This window comes from Vipera berus (genome assembly GCF_964194415.1).
Source record: "Vipera berus genome assembly, chromosome: 3".
In the NCBI taxonomy this organism is placed as follows: domain Eukaryota; kingdom Metazoa; phylum Chordata; class Lepidosauria; order Squamata; family Viperidae; genus Vipera; species Vipera berus.
In genome coordinates, this window is record NC_138204.1 from 21,987,099 (window position 1) to 22,000,111 (window position 13,013).

General features: G+C 36.8%; 1 protein-coding gene across 11 annotated transcripts in view; it reads right to left on the minus strand.

Moving 5' to 3' along the window:
• Positions 1-13,013, minus strand: part of STAU1 (staufen double-stranded RNA binding protein 1) — a 42,136-nt gene that overhangs the window by 21,190 nt on the left and 7,933 nt on the right. For 4 of the 11 annotated variants that reach the window (XM_081325029.1, XM_081325028.1, XM_081325037.1 and 1 more), the window contains exons 2-4: positions 11,936-12,006; positions 3,529-3,806; positions 1,214-1,338 (exon numbers count right to left, since the gene is read on the minus strand). In XM_081325029.1, coding sequence (XP_081181155.1) covers positions 1,214-1,338; positions 3,529-3,733 — 330 coding nt within the window. In that variant the 5' untranslated portion in view covers positions 3,734-3,806; positions 11,936-12,006. Of the gene's footprint in view, positions 1-1,213; positions 1,339-3,528; positions 3,807-6,340; positions 6,516-9,643; positions 9,775-11,935; positions 12,007-12,122; positions 12,141-13,013 lie in introns of all 11 variants that reach the window. The other 7 variants (XM_081325035.1, XM_081325030.1, XM_081325036.1 and 4 more) reach the window with 7 other exon arrangements.

A 13,013-nucleotide genomic window follows, 5' to 3' on the forward strand; every position in this document is an offset into this window, starting at 1 on the left:
GACTATTTAAGTCTAAAGCTTAGGATTGCTGTATAGGATATGTATAAATTATTTAGCAAAACAAACTACTAGAGCAGTAGTTACTACAACATGTAATATTGGTGTTCTGATTCATTCACACTTTATTTCTATTTCATTACTAGAATTTCATATGAGGCCAAAGCATAATTGTTTACTCTAAGGTGGCTGGTTTTGAGAAAAGTCTATATCCACATTGTTCATTGAGCTGTATCAATGAAGAAGCTGTTTTTCTTTTTAAAAAGGTTAAAAGTTTATAAATAGGAATAACACAAGTACAAAAAAAACTAGAAAAACAAGGTACACCATGAAATAAAGGTGGATAAACAAATCTGAAATATAAAAATAACATATTTCAGTGCAACATTCATGTATAGTATTATAAAATATTTTATAACCATTTTCTAAATAAAGTCTATATGTCTATGTTAAATTTTAAGCTAAAAACACTTGGTTAATGCAGTAGATATAATTCAAAAGGAAGAAAACCTATGGTTATCTAAGCATGCGATACTAGGTGGTTTTGAAAAAAGAGATAGAAAATTACAACAGTAATTAATTCTACTACATGTCCAATTTAATTTTTCAAATCATTCCATAACAATGTATTACCATGTTCCTCCCAAAATAAGATCGGGTCTTATATTATTTTTTGCTCCAAAAGAGACATTATGTCTTATTTTCAGGTTCAGTCTTATTTTGGGGAAAATACAATATTAAATGCATCCGTCTGGCTATTTCAACTGGGACTTATTTTTGGGGTGGGGCTTATATTACTAGCATCCTGAAAAATCATGCTAGGGCTTATTTTCCGGTTGGGTCTTATTTTCAAGGAAACATGGTACCTAGAAACCATTCTTGGATTACAATTTTACACATGAAATTGTGCCAATACAAAATCGGAGCTTTCTTACAGAGTTTTATTTTAATTTGATTTATAATTTCCAGTATTGACTTAATATATTAGAGTGGGATGTGTTTAAAAACTAAACTGGTCTTGTAATAGTATTATTTATTGTTGTGATTTTCTATCACTTTTTTTTAAAAAAAATCCCTAGGATCTCACACTAATATAGCTATACCACAGACTATATGTAAACTTTCTTTATGTCTTTTTCATGTACACACATAAACCCTCTTTGTTCAAGGGATCACCATTTTGCTAAATACATAACCATCATACAAACAATTTTACCTTCGAGTGAGCTGGACCCTGTTCACTCAAAAGCTTATATTCAGGCTGAATCTTGTTGAAACGGGCTAACTCATTCACAAGACACATGGGTGTTTTCTCTTTGGGGTTTGCCATGTTAGAAGAAACTGAAAAGTAGGATAAATTGTTACCTCAGTTTGTAATAATCCCTTCAATAAAACTGAAAACTGTTTGGCCTCTTAGTGATATCATATAAACTTAAGAAAATGAAATGTGATATATATTGCATGAGCCTTCAGTTATTATAACATACTTTTATACAACATGCCAATTGCATTTGACTTCTTAAAAGTTAATGGATTCACTCTAGACAATTTAGATGTCGAGACAGAATTAAGCTTGAAAGCAATATTTAAGTTCAGTGAATATTGCTATTACAAATTCTGGCAACCGAATTACAACTAATTTGTTTGGAAAGAAAATAAGCTGCACATCTAAGCCTTGATTAGTAGCTGTGTAATTTATATTTGATTGAAACATTATTACAATGTCATATTCATAATAGTAAACTCTGCTCTTAGAGCTGCTCTCACCCCAAGAATTCATTTGTCTTTACTATTATCTGCATTATTTCTTAATACTTTAAAAAGAAATCACAAAAATTTCAGTTCTCATCTTTCAGTCTTTCCCAATACTCCCTTTAAAAAGACAACTTTTTGAGTGCTTCACTCCAGGTAGAGCATTACTATTTTGTCACCTAATTTCATCCCTATTAGGAAATGATGATGATAATAATAATAATAATAATAATAATAATAATAATAATAATAATAATAATAATAATAATAATAATAGACCTTGGAGATCATCTAGTCCAACCCCTGTACCATTTCAGACAAATGCTGTCCAGTCTCTTCTTAAAAATTTCCAGTGTTGGAACATTCACAGCTTCTGGAAGCAGGTTGTTCCATTGATTAATTGTTCTAATTTATGCCAAGGCATAAATTTCAGAAAATAACAAGGTGATCCAAGTCACAAATGCACGATGTCTTTGTCCTCCAGTCTACAGTATTCTGAGATTAGAATCATATAACAGGAAACAGCTTAAAGGCTTCCTGATTTGCAGCTCTAATTGCAAGACTGGATTTTATCAAGGTTTTATCTCTTGCCTTTTAAAATTAACAGAGTTGGGAACAATAAAACTAGGATTTATTAATTGTATTAAACTTTATCAAATAGACTACACAGAATCAATAATGTTAATTGTATGCAGTACCACTCTCATAGCTAGTGCGTACAATATTCAAATTTAACACATAATGGATACATTCAGCTATTTCTAAGCATGACTTTCAATTTTAATTTGGATGGGTTCCTCATAGTGACAAATGACCATTTATATCAGCCTAAATTACAAAATGTTAAACCCTTGTTTATTAAACACAATTGTCTGGATTTGCACAAGGGATTAAAGCTATGGTTTACAAACTATGTTGGCCAGGTTCACACACTGTACCAAGCTGAAATTAAAATGATTACATTCCTGCTTAGTGTAGCTAAACATTTGATTAAAATTTGAAAATGATTAATACAATGTAACTACATCTCTTAATATTTTCAGTCTAAATCATGATTTAGAACAGACAGGTCAAACTCGCGACGTCATGTGATGTCGCGCAATGTATCGGGATGTTTTTGCCACTGCTGGCAATGGGGTGGGTGTGGCTTCCATGTGACGCATCCGGCCTGCGGGCCGGCAGTTTGACACCTCTGATTTAGAAGGTAGAGCCTTTATTGTGACTGATTAAAGACAGCTGCAGGAATAAGTTAGCAATACATCTGGTCTTTTCCTTTCTCTTAAATCAAGCAGTTGAAGTCTGAGCAATAGAACAGGTTGGGGTAGGAGAAAATTATTCAGATTTCTAGATTTACTAATCTGCCCTTAGAAGCTGTGTTCGAGTTTAATGCTTAATGAAAACATTAAAGAAAAGAAAACAAACACCTAAAATAATTTGTCAGTTGCTAATAGAACCAACATGTGGATCAAAAATCTAATTCCCCGAAACAAGTATTCTTGCATATTTTACATACTAGACCAGAATACACTGCACCAAAAAAAACCCACTCACTGATAAATGGTGAAAATAGAAAACATTTATAAAGTGAAATTAGAAAAATGTTTAACGTTTCTTTTGCAAACACTTGCTGTTTTCATACATTTCAATTACATGCAACACTTATAAGAATTTCATTTATTTAAAAATAGTCCATGAAAAGCATAACTTAAATTCAATGTTTTAAACTAAAGATTAATGTCAAAACATATCAAAAGATATCAAATATATTTTAAAGCTTACCTGCAGCAACACTAGTAGATGTAACAGATGCAGAGGGTAAAGCAGAATTTTGAATAGGTCTACCCGCATTTTCAGAGGGCAAAGAACTAGTGGGAGAAGGAATACTCAAAGGCTGTGCGAGAGATTGGTTCTTGTTTAGTATTTGGCTACTAGAAAGAGTAGCAGATGGATTCTGTATTTGAACTTGAGACATATTTATTTCCATCCAAACCTAATCAGTGCAGGTAAACTTGGCCTTGAATGCAGTTTTTTTTCTGTATAAGTGCTTGAATTTGTACCTTTAAAAAGAAAAAAAATATGCCAGTCAGATGCTTTTTCTTATTTTCTGATTAAATATACAGTTGAGAGGGCTGCCAACATAATAACAGAATTAATATGTTTTGGTTACAAGAAGCAACAAACCTATAGTTTTTAGCTAACCATTCTTGCTGGATAAATCAATAAATCAATTTACAGCTAGGCATCAAAACACATAAAAGAAGAGTAATAAAAATATATTAATGAGTTCTTAGAAGTAGTAGTTAAAATCTTTCAGTAGGCAAACTTTATAACCAATGATGCAATTTACTCCAGAAACACTGGATACTACTCACTTTAAGTGAGTCAGGTTTAACATACTGGGATATGTGAAATGTATAATCGTATTTTTTTTTAATCCCATTTATATCCCGCCCTTCTCCGAAGACTCAGGGCGGCTTACAATTTAAGCACAAACCAATGTGCTTAGCAATAGCCTTCATTCTATGTATATGCCTGCTTATTAGGGCTTTTGGGGCCCCCCAAGCGGCATTATTACAAAGTCAGCTTAATTGCCCCCAACAATCTGGGTCCTCATTTTACCTACCTCGGAAGGATGGAAGGCTGAGTCAACCTTGAGCCTGGTGGGACGCGAACCTGCACTCATTGCAGGCAGCTGGTGTTACTTAAGGAGGCATTAGCCCACTGCGCCACCAAGGCTCAGCGTGGAAACCTCTCCCTTTCCCCTCAGCATGGCTGGCTCGGGAATTCTGGGAGTTGAGGTCCACGAGTCATGGGAGAGCAAAGGTTGCCGACCCCTGGGTTAGGGAGTGATAGAGGAGTTCATTTGAAAATCAAGATTTTGGTTTTTTTTTCCGGGAGCCTTTTGGCCCCGAGTAACTCTTCCAATTTCCAGTGTCACAAATAAACATTTCTAATATTTATTATAGTTGGGTTTATTTACTTCAAAAAAAGAGTATTTTAATAGAAAAGTTTCTATATTTCTTCAAAACTATAAAGCTGACCCATTTTCAGCTTTAGGAAATATAAATACTGCTGAAACATTGGGTGCTAATAGCATTTATTTATTTCCAAGTACTCTGCAGGCTGTCACAACTGATGCCAAATTTAGAATGAATGTGTCAAACAAAGTAATTTGCAAGCTATCTCTATTTCTCATTTAATTTTCTTGTTTTTATTTGTGTATCATTTGTGCTGTAACAAATTAAAGTTATACAGTAGCAAAAATAAAGACAAATAACAACAAGTATGCCAAGTTAAAAAAATAAATAAATCACAAGCACAGCATGTATTTTCTTACAGTTCTAGGTGTCACTATGGATACATTTCTCTTGACATCTGGCTGTAAACCAGGCAAAATTATTAAAGTCTTTACTATTTTTTCTTTGGACAAACAACAGAAAAAATATTTTGTAATGACTGAACTAGTCAGTTTTTCTATAAAAGAGAGTAGCACAAATTGTGAGTAAAATCGTCTGCTGCATTTATTACAAACAGGCAGAAAGAGTTGTTATATGGAATGGTTTAAAATCTTCCTTAAAAAATACAGGCATCTTCGTTTAGTAATTGTTCAAAGTTATGACAGAGCTGAAAAAATAATTTTATGATCAGTCCTCACACTTATGACCACTGCAGCATTCACCAAAGCCATGTGATTGAGATTTGGGTGCTTTGCAACTGGCAGATGTTTACCACTGTTGCAGCATCTTGCATTTATATACCATTCAGGCACTACATACATGGCTTCCGACAAGCTGAGTCAATGGTGAAGCCATCAATAAAATCACAAGTTGCAGTCACATCTCTTTAACCATGAAGATTTGCTTAACAACCATATGATGTCTTGTTTAACTACTGTGACACTTAATGATGGATTTTTGCTGATCCCAATTGTAGTTGTTAAGCAAAGACTACCTGTATTGTTGCTACTATAATAGAATGCGTGAATGACCTTGGGTAAAGAAGGGAAGAGATGCTTCCCAGGAAACAATCAGACAATAGAGGTAGCGGCTTAAAGGTCACACACACACACACACACACACACACACACACACAGAGGGGGGAGGGGGAGAGAGAGAGACCTTCAGGAAGGATCTGCCTAATGGATCAAATAGGTAAAAGTAGTGGGGTGAAATGTGTGCCTTCAATCCTGCAAGTTTCTGTTAATGTAGTCTTATAATAAGGTAGAGTTCATCTAGTCATGCTTCCTGTCTAGTGTACTTGTGAGGGCTAACAGCCACCTCCAAAGAGTTTAGAGAGAAAAAAAAGCCAATAAAAATAAGAATTCATCATAAATAATGGGTTTTTTTTAAAAAAAAAAGTCACCAAAGCAGGATTAGACACATTTCCTATAATTCAACAACATTCCTTTACCTTTGCTTTGACTACTAAAACTGGCCTCCAAGTGCAGAAATATATTCTGAAATGGCTCATGTGAATATCTGATGCTTTATAGCTCTACTTTAAACTGCACATCTCCCCATTATATACATTAAAAATGCCACATATATGACAAATACATTGATGATCCTCAACTTATGACTATTCATTTTACCACTATTCAAAGTTATGATGGTGCTGAAAAAAAGTGACTTGCAACAGGTTCTTGCACTAATGTCCATTGCAGTCTCCCCGTAGTCACGTGATCCAAATTCAGATGCTTGGCAACTGGCATGTATTAAGAATGGTTGCATATTCCTGGGGACACATGATCACCCTCTGCAACCTTCCTGGGGGTTCAGAGAAGCAAAGTCAATGGTGAAGCTGGATCCACTTAACAACTGTGATTTGCTTAACGACTGTGATTTGTTTAATGATCATGGCAAAAAAGGACATAAAATTAGGCACAACTAGCTAGTCCAAAATAGGATGGCTTGTCTATTAATTTGGATAATAAATCTGTTTACAATTCACCTATGGTTTGGTTGCTACATTTGCTAACAGTCTGTTCCAGGTTCAATTTAAAGAGGTGGACACCACCTTTAAAGACCTATGTGGACTAAGATAACCTGCCTATATAGATTCAGTTTGCACCCATAAAAATGCCCCCAATCTCCTGGCTTTTAAGACTACGTTAAAACTGTATTTCATTGAGTGCGGATGAGAGTGGAGGATACTAGGGTAACCCTAGTCTTAATTAGCTTAGACTTATTAATGACTGTTCCTCATTCATTTTATGCAATGTAAACTGCCCCAAATCTTTATTGGTCAATAAATAATCTATAAATACTTGAAATATTCAGAATATTCCACCACACAGGCAGCATAAACAGATAGAAATAGAGACTAACTTAGATGATTTATATTATATTGTAAAGCCCTACAAATTAACTTGTATTACACAGAACATTTTAGAACTGTCCTGATAGTCAGGAGAGGGAAGAAGGTGGTTAGTTTCTGGTGTGCCACATACAAGGGCAATTCGGGGAAAAACTCCATTTGGTTATCAATGACAGATATTAATCTGTTATCAATCACAAATACATAACTTTTATTATACACATTAGAAAACTACATTACATTATTTTTTGACATACCATATTTTCCGGCGTATAAGACGACTTTTTAACCCATGAAAATCTTCTCAAAAGTCGGGGGTCGACTTATACGCCCAGTCATCTTATACGCCGGAAAATACGGGTACATAAATCAATCGAGCGCCCCCGTTCTTGCAAAGCAACTTCAAGCCTCCTTAGTCCAGTCCCCCCTCCAATGTGACCCTTCCTTCCCACCCCCAAGAGCCTCTAAGCCCCTTCCCCTTGCAAATGCCAGACCCCAGGAGTGGCAGGAAGCCCCTCCCCCTCGCCCAAGCGGCATCTGAGCATAAGCAGAGCACGCCCTGCTACCCACTATGTCTCCCGGCAGCCCGGACAGCGGTACTTGACAGCCTGGCGCCCCTCTCGCCCGCAGACCACGCAGTAGCCGTCACCAGCCGGCCTCGGCATGGCCACCCCAAGCCCGGCTCTCCAGCGTGTCTTCCAGGCCCGCCTGGCCGACCGCCTCCCGGGCGGGGCTTGGCTCCAGACGCGGCGGCTGCTCCGTCTGCAAATGCGCTCTCAAAGCCGGATTGTGCTTGGCTGTGCAAGCTGCCGAAAGGCAGGGACTCGGAGTTCCTGCGGTGGTTGCGGCTTCTGGCATGCTGTTTGCAGAGTCTGGCCTGGAAGAGCGCGTCGTGTGAACGCAGCTCTTGTGTGTATTCCAAAGGGTGGGTGGAAGGAAAAGCCCCTTTGGGCTTCAAAAGGGCGGCTTTGCACCATCTGCATCAGACAGGGGTGAATCGGGCTTGTGTTGCAGCCGGATTTAGCCAGAGGATAAAACATACAAAGAACAGTTGCTGGAATTGGGTATGTCTAGTCAAGGGGTAGGCAACCTTGGTTCTTTTATGGATTGTGGACTTCAACTCCCAGAATTCCTGAGCCAGGCAGGAATTCTGGGAGTTGAAGTCCACATAGCCGTGTTCCAATATCTCAGGGGCTGCCCCAAAGAAGAGGGAGTCAAGCTATTCTCCAAAGCACCACAAGGCTGGACAAGAAGCAACGGATGGAAACTAACCAAAGAGAGAAGCAACCTGGAACTAAGGAGAAACTTCCTGAGAGTGAGGAAAATTAACCAGTGGAACAACCTGCCTCCAGAAGTGGTGAATGCTCCAGCACTGGAAGTTTTTAAGAAGAAACTGGACAGTCATTTATCTGAAATGGTATAGGGTTTCCGGCGTATAAGACGACTTTTTAACCCATGAAAATCTTCTCAAAAGTCGGGGGTTGTCTTATAGGCCCAGTTGTCTTATACGCCGGAAAATACAGTAATCACCATTCAAATTGAGGCACTTGTCATAATGTCTTACAAGGTTTGAAATTCCTTAGTAGTAGCTGCTCGGTGCCAAATCTGGGCTGGGCTGGTGTGTGTGTGTGTGTGTGTGTGTGTGTGTGTGAGAGAGAGAGAGAGAGAGAGAGAGAGAGAGAGAGAGAGAGAGAGAGAGAGAGAGAGAGAGAGAGAGAGAGAGAGAGAGAGAGAGAGAGGAGAGAGGGAGAGAGAGAGAGGGAGAGAGAGAGGGAGAGAGAGAGAGAGATCAAAAACATCCCAATGGAACTGCTTCAAATGTTCTTGGGTGCTTTCAGCAGTGTGCAGGCAAGCATTATCATGAACCAACATCACACCAGAAGTCAGCATGCCCCGACACTTGTTATGGATGGCTCATCTGAATTTTCGTAACGTTTCACAGTAGACTTCTGAATTGATGGTCGAACCATGCTCCATGAACTTCACTAGCAGGCTCCTTTGGCATCTTCACATTTGGTGGGATTTTCTATGGCACCACTTGGTTGGTTCATGATAATGCTCGCCAGCACACCGCAAGACGCACCCAAGAACTTTTGAAGCAGTTCCGTTGGGATGTTTTTTATCATTCCCCCATAGCCCAGATTTGCCAAGTGACTACTACTAATTTCAAACCTTGTAAGATGTTATGACAAGTACCTCAATTTGAATGGCGATTATGTCAAAAAGTAATGTAATATAGTTTTTAATGTGTATAATAAAAGTTCTGTATCTGTGAATGTCTGTCATTGATAACCAAACAGAGATTTATTTCTGAATTGCCCTTGTATGTATGCAGCACACCAGAAACTGACTCTTTCTCATCTTCTCCTGTCTTCCAGGTGCAGAAAGGTTTGTTTATAGTGGCAAAACTATAGTAATGTCTGTACTATATAGTTTGGGAGGAAAAATATTATTAATTACATAAAGATGTGATAGTAGACTAGGGAGATCACTTTTAAAAACTGACAAAACAACATCACAAGTAACTCTTCCTTGATTTCCATCATAAATCTCCACATTGAGCCAATTTCTGACTTACAGAAAGAAAGAAATGACCAAGTAGTATTTCATTCATACTTTTTGTAGCAAGGATACAGCCCATTGCTTGCAGCTCTCTCCAGGAACCATGAAAGTAGAGACTTTGTATTTTCCATTTTAATTGAAATAAATCTACAAATAGTAAGTGTTCATGCGTAAGAGAGAGCAAAGTTGTCATGAAATACCACCTCAATTTATAGCTGCTTTTTATAAACTGAATTACACTAGTTGAATTTTCTATAAAATGAATACACACGTGCAATACTCTATTATGTCCTTTTCAGAAAATGTATATGCATTCCATTATCTCGACGCTACTTGATGTTTTTTATCAGACAATCTGTTTAGAATGACTCACTGGCACATTAGAAGCACTGAGTCACCTGAATATACCAAAATATAAAAACAGATTTTCTGCTGAAGGCTCACATCAATTTCACTATTCAAAGATCACTGTCAAAAATATATTCTTAAAATGTATCTTTATTCTTGCTTTTATATTTGACCTTCCCATATAATTTTTTTTTAAAAAAAAACATTTCATACAGATTTTGTCTGGCATTTCAATGGTCTATGAATAAGTGTTATGGAACTCCTTCAATTAACATTGATTTATGCATTAAATGAAAGTACTGTGACTGGAAGCAAAATTAGTGCTTAGATTTCAAAAACGAAATAGAATTGTGATCCCCCCATAGCTATTCTCAAGCACTATTGCCATAAAAAGTAGAAAGTCTAAGATTCAAAATGCTACTAAGCTGTCAAGAATGTGAAAAGCAAAAAACTGAGAGAAGAGATAATGAGTACATAAATGCAGTGGTGCTTGGAAGTTTGTGAATCATTTTAAACTGTCAATGTATCTGCATAAGTATTACTTAAAACATGATCTATTCTCCACACAAGTCCTAAAACTAGATAAAGAGAACTCAAGTTATACAAAATGTTATACTTGTTCATTGATTTATTGAGGAAAATGATCTAAAGCTACATATTTGAAATGGCAAATGAATATGAATCTCTAGGATTATCAGTTTTGAAATTAGTGTCAGTGGTTTCAAAAAATCAGATGTGAGTGTGTGGGGATCCAGTCTTATTTAGAGAATAGCATTCTGGTATTCACTATCAAAGTCCATTTTTCACCACTCAGATATGTATGGCTTGAACAAAGGAGGTGTCTGAAGAAAAAGAGATGCTTGTCAAGCTGGAAAGTGTTACAAAACTACTGTATTTCCAAAGAATTTGGACTCCACCAGTTCAAAGCAAGCAAAAGTCAAGCACATCATGTACAAATGAAGGCAATTTAATGCCATTTTGACTTTCCTTAGGAGTGATCAACCAACCAAGATCACACCAAGAGCAAGGTATGTAATACTCCAGGAGGTCACATAGAACTCCAGGGTAGTATGTAAGGAATTAAACTCTTGTATCTGCAAATGTCAAGTGTTTATGACAGCACCATTAGGAAAACACTGAACAATGGCAGTATTCATTTATCGCCCATCTCATCGCAAAGCAACTCAAAGAGAGTTGGAAAGAGAAAGCACAAAACCAGCAAATATGTTTTTGACTCACTGTTTAACTAACCTCTCCTTACAGACAGTCATCAATTTATAACTGGTCATTTAATGACCTTCCAAACTTACAGTGGACTAAAAAAAAGTTACTTACAACCCATCATTGAAATTATGACTGCTGCAGTACTGTGTTTTCTGACATTTTTGCTGTTTTCCAGCAAAAAAACACCCACATGGACTCAAACCTATGACTATGTGATTTGTTTAACAACCACGTTCACCTAGCCACCATGTGATTTGCTTCACAAACATGGTACTCAATTAATGACACCATAAAAATTGAGTCCCGTGACATGGTAAGTTAACTTAGAAGCACAATGTACGACCAAAATTCAAGACTCAACTGTGGTCATAATTCAAAGACTACCTGTATCTATATCTAGGACTTGCAATATGTAGAGAACAGTTTATGTCACATTTATACAGAAACATTGGACATGCATAGTTCACAAACCTTTAAGCAGCACTGTAATATACAAAGTAGAGCAGCCTGTATAAAGAAATCTAGAAACAAGATTTGCCTAGTGTTTTTTAAAAAAGGATAGAGTGATAAATAGGGAATCGTGTGTCACCGGGGGCTATGCAGACAGGAAATCAGTTTCGTAACTGAGCAAGCAAACTAAATTGTGGCACTGTTCACCAGTATTTAATTATTAGAACTGGCAAGGATTTAATAGGAAAAATTAGTAGATTATACGCCAAATACAAGTTTCCCATACCTTTTGGTGTTCCTGGGACAGTTTACTTTGGGTGTTAGTTCCAAGGAAAATATTTATATGATGGAAATTGCCTATAACAAAAGGAAAAGGACAGTTACAAATATGCTCTGTATGTTTTTCATACCATTTTATTTATTTAGTATATGGCATTTTTCTTTATAGTAATTTTGCACAGTATTTACATTACCTTATTCATCAATATTACCTGGAACAATGAAAAAAGGTACAATTTAATAAAATATTAATATTTTTCAGGATTTTATCTGAAATAAGCCATTATACTTCCAAAGACATATTCAATTATACCATATTTAACAATATCTGATGCCAGTTCTTTAGGATTAAGAAGCTATTTAAAAAGAAGAGAACACATTGTTTTGTTTTTATAATGCAAAAATATCCCATGCAAATGTACTTAATTTGATTTTGATTTTGGCAGCTTTGCCTTATCAACTATATCTTCTTAATATTATCTATAAAATTCATTTTCAATCCTGCATAAGTCAGCATTTAGACACACAATGATCTCTAAAGTTCAAAAATTCTTGGAAAGAGGAAAGACTTTGCCTTTTTGTCTGATGAGCTTAAGAAGCGACAAGTCCAGTTCAGATGGGAAATTCCTATTGGAATTGTGGTAAATTATGCAGGGACCAGATACAGACTGGATACAATCTTAAAAGCAAAAGATTTCTACACTAAGGTCCTGAAAGCAGGTTTACCACCATCTCCCCGAATTAAGAGAACAGAAGCTAGACAAGATGATAAACAATTGAGTGAAGGGGCAATGTTACTGCCCCCTGAGGAGATCCAGAAACCGGAGGCCATAGAGCAGAATTTGATATTAAAGGAAGATCCAAAAAAACAGAGGATGACAAGAGCTGCACATAAGCGTATGGAAAAGGAACAAAAACAGAAGTCTGCAACTGGTTCAGCTACGCAAGATGCGACTGTTTTAGAGCCCGTGGGAGGAGCACGTCCTAAGAGAGCAACAGCTGATCTTCAGGCCATGTTCCAAAGGCTCATGGTCACCAGAGATGGTGAAGTTCCTGACATGGAATGTTAACGGGCTAAATTCACC